Source organism: Felis catus, chromosome C2 (assembly GCF_018350175.1).
Source record: "Felis catus isolate Fca126 chromosome C2, F.catus_Fca126_mat1.0, whole genome shotgun sequence".
NCBI lineage: Eukaryota > Metazoa > Chordata > Mammalia > Carnivora > Felidae > Felis > Felis catus.
In genome coordinates this window covers 2,748,684-2,761,348 of record NC_058376.1, presented here as the reverse complement: position 1 = coordinate 2,761,348, position 12,665 = coordinate 2,748,684, and the positions used below count along the sequence as shown (strand labels likewise).

The 12,665-nt window shown below is 44.5% G+C and overlaps 1 protein-coding gene across 9 annotated transcripts in view; it reads right to left on the bottom strand.

Moving 5' to 3' along the window:
- Positions 1-12,665, bottom strand: part of HSF2BP (heat shock transcription factor 2 binding protein) — a 101,734-nt gene that overhangs the window by 62,157 nt on the left and 26,912 nt on the right. For all 9 annotated transcript variants that reach the window (XM_045036535.1, XM_045036530.1, XM_003991360.5 and 6 more), the window contains 2 exons: positions 11,204-11,336; positions 8,337-8,454 (listed from right to left, as the gene is read on the bottom strand). In XM_045036535.1, the coding sequence (XP_044892470.1) occupies positions 8,337-8,454; positions 11,204-11,336 (251 nt within the window). The remainder of the gene's footprint in view (positions 1-8,336; positions 8,455-11,203; positions 11,337-12,665) is intronic.

Here is a 12,665-nt window from a genome sequence, read left to right as displayed (position 1 = left end):
AACCAGAAAGAAATTCTAGACACAAAACCACTGTGGCAGAAATAGAGGATGCCTTTCATGGGCTTCCTAGTGGGCTGGACATGGCTGGCAAAAGCATCTCTGAGCTGGACGACGTAGCCACAGAAACCTGCAGAACTGAAAAGCAAAGGGAACAAAGACAAAACCCAAACAGAACACCCAAGGACTGTGGGACAATAAGGGAGGCGTAACCTCCAGGCGGCGGGAATACGGGAGGAGAAGAGAGAGAGAAAGCTGCAGAAACATGCTTGAAACAACGATGGCTGAGAATTCCCTACCCTGACATCAGACACCAGACCCCAGATCTGGGAGGCTCCGAGGACACCAAGCAGGGTAAGTGCAAAAATCATGTGCCCCTGGGCAGAGCACTGCCAAACTGCAGAGAATCAAAGAGGAAGAAAAAGTCCTGACAGAAGCCAGAGAAAAGAACACCTCACCTACAGGACCAGAGACGAGATTCCATCAGCTTCTCTACAGAAGCGACACAAGCACAGAGAGAGGACAGTGAAATTTTTAAAGGGTTGAGAAGGGAAAAAACAAAACAAAACAAAACAAAACAAAACAAACCCGAATTCTGCATCCAGTGAAAGTATCCTTAGAAAATGAAACAAAGACTTTCTTAGACAAACAAAAATTGTAATTTGTTGCCAGTAGACCTGCCTTGCAAGAAACGTTAAAATCTCCTTAAAGGAACATAAGTCACTGAAGGAAAAGTTACAAGTTGTATTTCTCTTTTCCTTACTTGATCCAACAGCAGTTCCTTCAAAGTAACAGCAAGGAGGGTAGTCGTGATCATGACTGAGGAGTATGTGAAATGAACGACGGCACCGTGCGAGGCTCGAGGCTCGGGAGGGAGGAGCAGGATGGTCGTGTTACCACAAGGGGCCCCTGTACCTGGGAGCCGGCAGCGTTATCCGAAAGGGGATCAGGATTAGCTGTAAATGTATCGCGAGCTGCAGGGCGACCACCGAAAAACGTAAAAGAGAAATAACCTGAGCTGCTAAGAAAGGAGAGAAAATGGAACCATGTCAAATGCTCAGTTAAAACCAGGAAAGGCAGAAACAGAGTGGAAGACAAAAACAAGACAAAGACCAAGGGCAACAGAGTAACAACGACGGTAGACAGTAGCCCAACTACGCCAGTTATCTCTTGGAATGTCCAGGGTCCAAGTGCACCAACAGAAAGACAGGTTGTCAGAGTGGATCAAAAGACACAGCCCAACCATCGGTAGTCTACAAGAAATCTACTTTAAGTATAAAAATAAATATAGATTAAAAATAAATGGATGGAGAAAAATATACCATGTTAACACTAATCAAAAGAAAGCAGGAGCAGCTCAATTAATTTCAGAAAAAGCGGACTTGAAAGCAAGGAAAATTATCAGTGATAAAAAAGGGTATTGCACAGGGGCACCTGGGTGGCTCAGTCAATTGAGCGTCCAACTCTGGATTTCAGCTCAAGTCATGATCTCAAAGTTCGTAAGATTGAGCCCCGCATCAGGTTCTGCACTGACAGTGTGGAGCCTGTTTGAGATTCTCGCTCTCCCTCTCTCTCTCTGCCCCTCCCCTGCTTATGCCCTATCTCTCAAAACTAAATAAATAAACTTAAAAAAAAATAAGGGTATTACATAATAGTAAAGGGGTCAATTCTCCAAAAAGACATAACAATTGTTAACATATATGCACCTAACAACAGAGTGTCAAACTAAGTGAGGCAAAAGATGATAGAACTACAAAGAGAAATAGATGAATCCATCTTACAGCTGGAGACTTTGACATCACTGCAACCACAATGGAATGCAACTAGAAAAATAACTGGAAAATCCCTAAATACTTGGAGATTAAAGAACACACTTCTAAATAACACGAATTAAAGAAGTCTCAAGAAAAATTTAAAAATATTTTGGGGCACCTGGGTGGCTCAGTCAGCTAAGCGTCTGACTTCAGCTAGACTTCATGATTTCATGCTCTGTGGGTTTGAGCCCTGCCTCGGGCTCAGTGCTGACTGCTCAGAGCATGGAGCCTGCTTCAGATTCTGTGTGTCTCTATCTCTCTGCCCCTCCCCTGCTCATGCTCTCTCTCTGTCTCTCTCTCTCAAAAACAAACATTAAAGGGGCATCTGGGTGGCTCAGTCAGTTAAGCGTCCGACTTCGGCTCAGGTCATGATCTCACAGTTTGTGGGTTTGGGCCCCGCATTGGGCTCTGTGTTGACAGCTCAGAGCCTGGAGCCTGCTTCCGATTCTGTGTCTCCCTCTCTCTCTGCCCCTCTCCCCCATGCTCTCGCTCTCTCTCTCTCTTTCAAAAAAATAAATAAATAAATAAAGATTAAAAAAGAAAAAGATTATCAATGAAACTTAATATAGGAAACCAGCAGAGAAAAATCAATAAAACCAAAAGCTGTTTCTTTGAAAAGAACAATAAAATTGACAGATAATACATATTACTCATATCAGAAATAAAAAGAGACATTACTACAGATCCCATGGAAATTGAAAGGATAGTAACCTAATACTATGAACAACTCTATGCCCACAAATTTGATAACCTAGATGATATGAATCAATTCCTTACAAGACACAATCTGCCAAAACTCATACAACAAGAAACAGATGATCTGTATAGGCCCTTATCTACTAAGAAATTGAGAAAATAATTAATAACTTTCCAAAACAGAAAGCACCAGGCCCAGATGGGTTCATTGGTCAATTCTACCAAATGTTTAAGGAAGAAATTATACCAATTCTCTACAATCTCTTTCAGAGGAGAGAAACAGAGAGAATATTTCCTAACTCATTCTTTGAGAACAGCATTACCCAAACACCAAAACCAGACAAAGACATTGTAAGAAAACTACAGACCAATACCTCTCATGAACATAGATGGAAAAACCCTCAACAAAATATTAGCAAACTGAAATTTAAAAAGCATAAATAGAATTTACACCACGACCAAGTGAGATTTAACCTAGGTATCCAAGGCTGGTTCAATATTCAAAAATCAATTACTATATGGGGCGCCTGGGTGGCTCAGTCGGTTGAGCGTCCGACTTCAGCTCAGGTCATGATCTCGCAGTTCGTGAGTTTGAGCCCCACGTCGGGCTCTGTGCTGACAGCTCAGAGCCTGGAGCCTGTTTCCGATTCTGTGTCTCCCTCTCTCTCTGACCCTCCCCTGTTCATCCTCTGTCTCTCTCTGTCTCAAAAATAAATAAACGTTTTAAAAAAAATCAATTACTATAATCCATCATATCAACAGACTAAAAAAAAAATCACAAAATCATACCAATAGATGCAGAACAAGCATTTGACAAAATCCAACATCCATCCATGAAAAAGTCTCTTGGTAAACTAGGAATAGTTTATTTGACAAACTTGATAAATGGTATTTACAAAAAACCTATAGCTAACATACTTAATGGTAAGAAACTCAAATGTTTTCCACTAAGATCAGGTACAAGGTCAGGATGTCCCCTCTCACCACTCTTTTTCAACATCATGCTGCAAGTCCTTATTAACGCAGGAAGTTAAGAAAATATAGTAAAAGATATACAGATTGGGAAGAAAGAAATTAAACTGTCTTTGTTCACAGGTAACATAATCATCTATGTAGAAAATCTGAAAGAATCAACCAAAAAAGCCTCCCAGAACTAATAAGATTATAGCAAGGTTTTGGATACCAGGTTGACATACGAAAGTCAACTGCTTTCCTATATACCAACAATGTACAAGTAGAATTTGAAATAAAAAATGCAATATCATTCACATTTAGCACGCCCTACAAATTAAATACTCAGGTATATATCTAACAAGATATGTACAAGATATATATGTAGAAAACGATAAAACTCTGATGAATTAAATCAAAGAACTAAATAAATGGAGGAAAGAAAGAAAATAAAGAGAAGGAGAAGAAGGAAGGAAGGAAGACATATAGGCAGAGATATTCCATGTTCATGGATAGGAAGATTCAATGTGAAGATGTCAGTTCTTCCCAACCTGATCTTTAGATTCACCGCAATCCCAATCAAAATTCCAGCAAGTTGTTTTGTGGGTATCACTAAACTGACTCTAAGTTTATAAAGAGTGGCAAAAGACCCAGAATAGCCTACATAATATTGAATAACAACAAGGTTGTAGGACTAACATCACCTGACTTCAGGACTCACTACAAAGCTACAGTGATCAAGATGATGTGATACTGGAAAAAGAACAGACAAACATCAATGGAACAGCATAAAGAGCTCAGTAGTAGATCCACACAAACAGAGTTAACTGATCTTCAACAAAGGAGCAAAGGCAATACAACGGAGCAAAGACAGTCTCTTCGACAAGTGGTACTAGGACAAGTGGACATCCACAGGCAAAAAAATAAATCTGGACATGGACATTACACCCTTCACAAAAATTACCTCAAAGTGACTCACAGGCCTAACTGTAGAATAAAATACTATACGGCTCCCAGGGTGTAACACAGGAGAACACCTATGACCCATACGTGGTGATGCCTTATGTAGACACAACACCAGAGGTCCAGTAAAACAAATACTTGATGAGCTAGGCTGCATGAAAATTAAGAGCTTCTGCTCTGTGAAAGACCGTGTCAAGAGATTAAGAAGACAAGCCACAGACTGAGAAAAAAAAAAATTGCAAATGACACAGCTCATAGAAGAATATTATCCAAAATATACAAAGAACTCTCAAAAAACTCAAAGCCATGAAAAGATATGAAAGAACCTTAAAGGACTATTACTAAGTAAAAGAAGCCAGTCTGAGAAGGCTTTCAACTGTATGACACTGTGGAAAAGGCAAAACCATGGAGACAATACATAGATCAAGAACTGCCAGGGGCTGGGGCAGGAAAGAAATGAACAGGTAGAACACAGAAGATTTCCAGGGCAGTGAAAATACTCTGTATACTGTTAATGAACATATGCCATAATACATTAGCCCCAATCCACGGAATGTGCAACACTAAGAGTAAACTTAGGTAAATTATGGTCTTTGGGTGACTATGTTGTGTCAATGCAGGTTCACTGCTGGCAAAAAAAAAAAAAAAAAAAAAAAAAAAAAAAAAACATTCTCGTGAATCATACTGATAGTGGAAAAGGCTATGTATGTGTTGGGACACAGTATATGGAAAATCTCTGTACTTTCCGGTCAATTTTGCTGTGAAACTAAAACTGCTGTAAAAGATTTAAGTCTTTAAAAAAAAAACCCTTCTCTGGGTCTAAGGCACCCAAGCTGCTGAAAATGAGTAGCCTTTAGCCACAGAAGCAGAAAGGAAAGCAAACTTTCCAGGATAGAGGCAAGTTACAGTCAAGACAAGGAGAGGCCAAAAAGAAAAGTTTACTTACAGTACAAAAAAGGTCCTGGTTCCAGAGGACTCAAGGTCACGAGTTAGCAGTGAAGAAAAGCATGAACAAATGGCACGCAAATCAGAAGGCAGCCAAAAATGATAACGTGAGGAGACCCACAAGAGGCTGGTGCAGGCTGAGATCCCAAGCAGGTCTGAGGCGAACAGTTTATCCACTTTTGCTCCAGGCTTTGCTCCCCGTCAGGTGGAAAACTGCCAAGCAAGCAAGCAAACGCCTCTGAATGCAAGTCTGCCCATCTCCCAGTGCAGGACAGGGGCTGCCTGACACGCAAAGGCCCAGAGCTTCACATACTGGAACCAGAGAGACTAGAAGACACACAGACCCTGTACAAAGCCTTGCCTCGGAAGTGCAGGAGGGGGCTAACTGGCCCCCAAACACTGACCTTGTACGGACCACAGAGGCACGAGAGACAACGGTGTAGCATCCAGAACACAAAAAAACAGCAAGTCATTATGAAAAATACAACCCAACAGAAAACAGGCAAGAGACATGAACAGGTAATTCACAGGAAAAACAATGTCATGAAAAAGTGAAAAGAGTTTCAACCTTACCAGTAATATACACCTAAAGACAGGCAGACGGATGTAGATAATACAAATACCCTTTATTAGAAAATAATAAACAGTGAAGTGCTGAGGAAGGTGTGGAAGACACAGAACTCTGATGCCCTGTGGGTGGAAGTGTGTACTTTGGTGACCCATCTGGCAGCGTCTTATCAAACTAAAAGTGTGCACGTCTTACTTCTCAAACATTGCATTTTTGGGAAAACTCCTAGAGAAAGAAAGCCTCACACAGGTTAGCAAGGAGATATTTGCCAAAGGTGTTCACTACACTATTACATTTGCAGAGTAAAACCTGAAAATAACCTAATGTCCATCAATCTGGGATAAGATAATCCAAATGTTACATCTTTTTGGTGCAAGATATTTCAAAGGAATTAACTACGGGCACAGACAACTCGCAAAAATATACACAAAACCATACAAGTTATATGTTATGTTGTATTATATGTATCACTCGCGGACATGTATTTGCTAGTATAAAATACTGGAACAGACTCAAGAATCTGGTTCCAAGTAAGATGGGGGTGAACATGCCCCACCCTCTTGGTTCCACTGAATGCAGCTATGAATTCTGAACAGAATACACGGAGCAGCGATGTGAAGCCCCTGAAAAGGAAACAGCAGCAGACAGAACGGGCACAAGTGCAGAGTGAGAAGAACCACCAAACACGCAGCGAGTTCACCACTCAGCCCCCAAGCCCAGGCGTGGCAGTGACTCGCATAAGAACGCGCACCGGAAGACCTCTTGTCGGGCTCGAGCAGTAGGAAGGGGCTCTGCCGGCAGCGGGGCCCCCAAATAACTCCCACTGTGTGGACAGGAAATCTTCCTCACCGCCGGAAGGAACTGTGACCCTCTGAACCCCTGCTGCCGGGCACAGCTGCAGAAGCAGAGGACGCAGCAGGGCACGCGGAACGCCGGCACTCCAGGCCAAGGGCTGGAAGGGGAGCCCTGGGTAACTAACAAGTACCAAGCACACCGTGGAGAGGTCAAGAGCTCAGGCGAGTGACCCCGCAAGGTGGTTCGTAAACCCCGGCCTCACGCCAAGCTAGGCATGTGTGAATCTAATCAGAAAGAGCATACCCCAGCCTGAGAACTAAATTGCCAGCGATCACCAGGGTTTTATTTAGGCTGACGCGGGTGGTACACGGGAGGGGCAGACCCAGCGGTCCTGCGAAGGCTTTCTGAAACTGCAAAGGACGCTGAAAACACAATACAGAGGAGGCAGGTGAGAACCTGTCACCTGGACCCAACCAGGCTGTCTGCTCAAACAAAAACATCAACATTTTCCACAGTTTAAAAAAGACCAAGGGTCTCAAAACATAATATTCAAATATCCACAGTACAACCCAAAATTACTCAGCACACAAAAAAATAGGAAAAATCCCAACGCACATGGGAAAAGATAACCAAGAGACACCACGCCAAGATGACCGAGACGACGAAATGTTCCAAGGAGGAAAAGCCACCGCTCAGAATGAAAAGTGGCCCAAGACCTCCTGCCCTGACCCCCAGGCTGAACACACAACACCCCAGTCACGTTCAGTTACACAGCGGAGAGTCTCGGCACACCTACCTGCGGTTACCAATTGGGTGCCTCTGGCTTATGAAAAGGGACTTTATCCAGTCATGCCTAAGCTGCACCCCCGAGCCCATCCACGTACAGCATTTTCTCTGGCTGGCAGCGGAAGAGGAAGTCTGAGAGCTTCCAGGTTAAGGACTCAGTGAGCCACTGGACCTTGAAGACGGGTGCCTCACAGGATCAGAAACTCCGTCAGCCCAGGAAGCTGAGACAGCCCCACAGGCCAGTCGGCGAGGAAACGAGGACCTGAGTCCTGTAAGTGCAGGGAGCTGGACTCGCCAGCATCCTGAACGTGCCCCAGGTGGGCCCTCTGGAGCCTCTGGAGAAGAGCCCGGCCTGGACAACACCTCAGTTTTGGCCACGTGAGGCCCCGCTCAGAGAGCCCAGGTGAGCTCTCTCGGACTCCCGACCCGCAGGACTGTGAAGCAGGTGCTGTTTGAGCCACGAAGTTCGTTACCCAGTAGAAAACAAAGGCAGATTTGGCACCTGGAGGTAGGACACTGCTGTAACAATCTCCTATTTAAGTTCACTTCGAGGTAATTAAGATGACCTTAAAGTGTCACATGATAGCATTTGGGACTCACCGATTGCTCTAAGGTGAGAACGAGAACACTCTTTTTGTTTATTATTTTTCTAAAATAGTACTGAACAAAGAGTGCATCCCTTAATTCTCCGGGCGACGTGTTTCTGCTATTTTTTTAGAATTATTGCCAAAGTAACTGTGTTTACTTGAAAAAGAAGCCCCATCGGCAAATTATAACTAATAGGTAAATAAACATGAGCTTTTTAATATCATCCACCATACACTTTGAGTTTCGTGCACTGTCCTGGCTTCAAGTCTCCCAGAAGCTGCAGAAAGGTGTCCAACAGCACCCGACTTGAATTAACCAAGAATTCTCGACCACATGCTATGGCAGCAACATCTGCAACAGAAAGATAAAAAAAAAAAAAAAAAAAGCATCAAAATCACTGTTACTTCAGAGTCCGGAAAAGTCTGCCCAAGATGGGATGCAGAGACCAGAGAGCACACAGGGAAGCCCTGGGACCACCTGCAGAGAGAAAGAGAAAGACACCGGGTGAGCCCCCAGCTGTCCCAGCCTCCGGAGGCAAGCGGAGCCGCCTCAGCTGAGGCCCCGCACAGCGCAGAGTGGCACCTCACCCTCCAAGCCCGACGCAAGAGAAGCGACTGTCCTTGTTTGAAGACCTGAAGTTTCAGGTGCTTTGGTACAAGCGATGGACAACAGGACATCGCTAAGGTACCACTGAAAACACACCTCGATGGGCAACGGCACCCAACGAAACACAGCAAATTTACTGGTAAATAAAGTCCCAGACCACGTGTCCGGTATCGTGAGAGCAAACGCCGAGCCTGTACTTCACTGACTTACCAATAACTACAGAGCAAACTACAAGGTAAATAAACGTGAGTAAATGCCTACAAATAGCTCCAGGATTAGTCCATCTGTCTGGGAACGCTCGGGAGTCAGCTCTAAGACTACACCATAAAGGGTTGCTCTATTGTAGTTTTTGCAGAAAATTGCTAAAATGTACCCATTTTTTTCTCGGTTTATTTTCCTTTAAAATTATTTGTAGAGGGGCGGGCAGCTAGGTGGCTCAGTCGGGTAAGTGTCCGACTTCGGCTCAGGTCACGATCTCACACTTTGTGAGTTCAGGCCCCGTGTCGGGTTCTGTGCTGACAGCTCAGAGCCTGGAGCCTGCTTCAGATTGTGTCTCCCTCTCTCTGTGCCCCTCCCCAGCTCACACTCTGTCTCTCTCTCTCTCTCACTCAAAATAAATAAACATTAACATTTTTTAGATATTTATAGATATTTCTGTTACCATAATCATATAATTTTAATAATAATAAAAATAATCTTTAAATATATATATTTTAAAGGTTTTTTTACATTTATTTTATTTTTTAGAGGCAGAGAGAGACAGAGCACAAGTGGGGGAGGGGCAGAGAGAGAGGGAGACACGGAATCTGAAACAGGCTCCAGGCTCTGAGCTGTCATCACAGAGCCCGGCATGGGGCTCAAACTCACAAACCATGAGATCATGACCTGAGCTGAAGTCGGATGCTCAACCGACTGAACCACCCAGGCGTCCCAATATATATAAATATTTAAAAGTTTATTTATTTTGAGAGAGAGAGCAGAGGAGGGGCAGAGAGGAGACAGAGAATCCTAAGCAGGCTCCATGCTGTCAGCACAGAGCCTGACGTGGGGCTTGAACCCATGAACCGTGAGTTTGTGACCTGAGCTAAAATCAAGTGTTGGAAGCTTAACCGACTGAGCCACCCAGGTGCCCCTCTCATTGTGGTTTCGATTTGCACTTCCCTGATGGCTAATGATGTTGAACATCCCTTTGTGCGTTTACTGGCCATTTGTATGTTTACTTTGGAGAAATGTTTATTCAAGACTTTTGCCCATTTTGAATTGATTTATCTTTTATTACTATCTTTGAAGCTTCTGACCCACGTGTAAGCGGAAGTAGAAGTGCACGCTTTCTCTTTGTGAGTTCCCAGGTAAGCAACTCCAGGCAGGAAAAAACAAAGCCAAGTTGAGTTTGTAAGTTGGGCAATAGGCTGCTTTACCTGCTGGCCAACTGCCCCACCCCACACACTAACCAGTAATTCAAGCGGTTCAGATTCACAACCCAACAGAATGACAAATCATATTCATCACAGACCTCTGGGTCCCCTGAAAACAGCAGAGAACCCAACCAAGTCTGCAAATGCCTTTGGTTTAAAAAGAGACCTTAAAACAACTTTGAAAGAGCAACGCGAGCCCCCTCCACCCCACGGTGCCATGTTGGAAGCACGCAGTGCCGTCCTGGAAAAGGGCTGGGCTCGGTCAGGACCGCCCCAGACACCACCTGAGTCTCGATATCCACCTCAAAGAAGTATCACCAATTTGGCAGGAATTATGAAGAACATGTCTACACAGGATCTGCCTCATTAGGATTTCAGTAGATGAAGGATGATGCCCTGAGGAAAATAAGACCTCTTCTCTCTTTAATAGCAGAGAATTGCCCTAAGAGTAGCACAGGATACAGCAGAGAGGACAGAGCAACGTAACAGAGAAAACTGTAACGAACAAAACAGTCACGGCAACACATCTCTCACTGACTTCAGAACTGTGACACTCACCAGTATGTATCACTTCCTGCTATACTGAGAGACGACTTATTACACTATTTAGTCACTTGGCTTTATCCCTTACAGTAGTTTTATCACGTATTTGTATCATAACAATAACTATAATCTGTGGGAAACAACTTAGGTTTCGTACCAAAACAACTGCAAGAGCCTCACTTAGGCTTAGCTTTAGGCTTCTACTTTAGCCAGACATTAGCAAAATAACCAGATCTCCAAATAACAAGTAGCTAAACTTAAAAGTTTTGTTTTGACTTCTTTCCATGTGCAGAACTGAACGAAACACACAGACTCATCTTGTTTCCTGGATCCGTCACCTTCCTCACCGGTGGGTGCTTATCGGAATCACGTGGGTACTGGTACTGGCCCGGCCCCACTGAATCAGACCCTCCAGGGTCAGGACCACAGGGCATCTAGAACGTTCCTGGAGATGCTCCTGCACACACACCCCTGGCTGTAATCACCACTCCAGGCACACCTCTGACAGTTCACTGCATCTAAAAAGAATTACTTACTTGTTACGATCCCAGCCAAAGCAAACACAAACTGATTTTCATCAGAATCGAGCTCCTTGACATCCCCGTCCAGTGACTTCACAAAACTCTCCATTGTCTGACCAGTGATGTTGAAAAACTTCAAAGCTTTATCCTGAAAGTTTGGAAATGAAAAGTATCACACTTTTGCACCAATACCAGTACAAAACACAAGAGTGCAAGGGCGCAGAAGAAAAGCTTGTTTTAATTATCGGAAGCAGTAGTTAGAAGTCTGCTCCTTCATGACAAGTTCCCACTGAAAAGACCAGAAACAGGACGTTTGGAAAACTGTAGAAAATTACCCTCGCAGACAGAAAGTAAAACAAAATCCATGTGAGGGAAGAGTTCAAATTTGTGCAGCAGTGGAAGCTTCAGAGTGGGCTCACCCAGCATGCACCAGGAAGAGCCAGAAAAATACAGTGTTTGTTCTAGGCATGAAACCATAGGTTGCAACCTTTGGAGAACGGATTTTCAAATACAATCACAACAGAAACTTCAACTTGTCAAGAGATGAAGGCAGTGAGCAGGCTTGTCTGGCAGTTTAATAAATCTGCGTTACTTGGCAAAAGTATCTCCCAGTTTGCAGAACCTCTGAAGCATTTCCTCGGGGGGAGGGGGGGGGGCTGGGGCTCTAAGGAATAGCTGAGAAGCTAACGTGCTTGCAGATGGCGCGAGGCTGCTTCGTGGACTGATACAAGTGTTCTCAGACTGGGCTGTGGTGATGATCACACAACTCTGGAAATGAGCTAAAACCACTGAATTGCACACTCACAAATGGGTGAATTATATGGTACGTAAGTTACACCTCAATAAATGTGAAAATACAACCAATCTCTCCACCTAAAGTCACACATGTTTATTTCTCTAAGTCATAAGTAATTCATCGCAGGTCTCCCGCCAGACATCCCGGACTTGTACTTCCGTTCACGACCACACGGCTCTCCTCGAGGGCAGCCACAGCCTCCTTGGTCCCTCTGGTCCTCTGGCACCACGCCTGCCTCAGGCGCCGAACCCCCCCTCCCGCCCCCGCCAACCCTGGCCCCTGCCCCATACCAGGTGCTGCCCGAGCCACCACAGGGCCCTCTGGGCTGGTATTCCTGGCCCGCCTCCATGCCCACAGCCTGCCTCCCATCTATCCTTGCTCACGGTCAGGACAGTCTTCCCAGAGTCTCCTGCCCCACCACTCTTGTACTCAAAACCCTCAGGGAATCCAGTCTTACCACCCACCGGATAAAATCTATGACCTGGCATTTGAGGGCTTCCAAAATCTCACCCTACTTCTGGGGCCTCATCTCACCACGACTTTACCACGCTGCCCCTCCACTGTGTGTCAACTGACCCACACACAGGCCCTAAAACAAATCTCAGACTTCTCACCCCAGGCTTCTGATTAGGCTATTTCTCTCTCCTCCTGAGATACTCCCCATTTTCTGCCACTGCCACC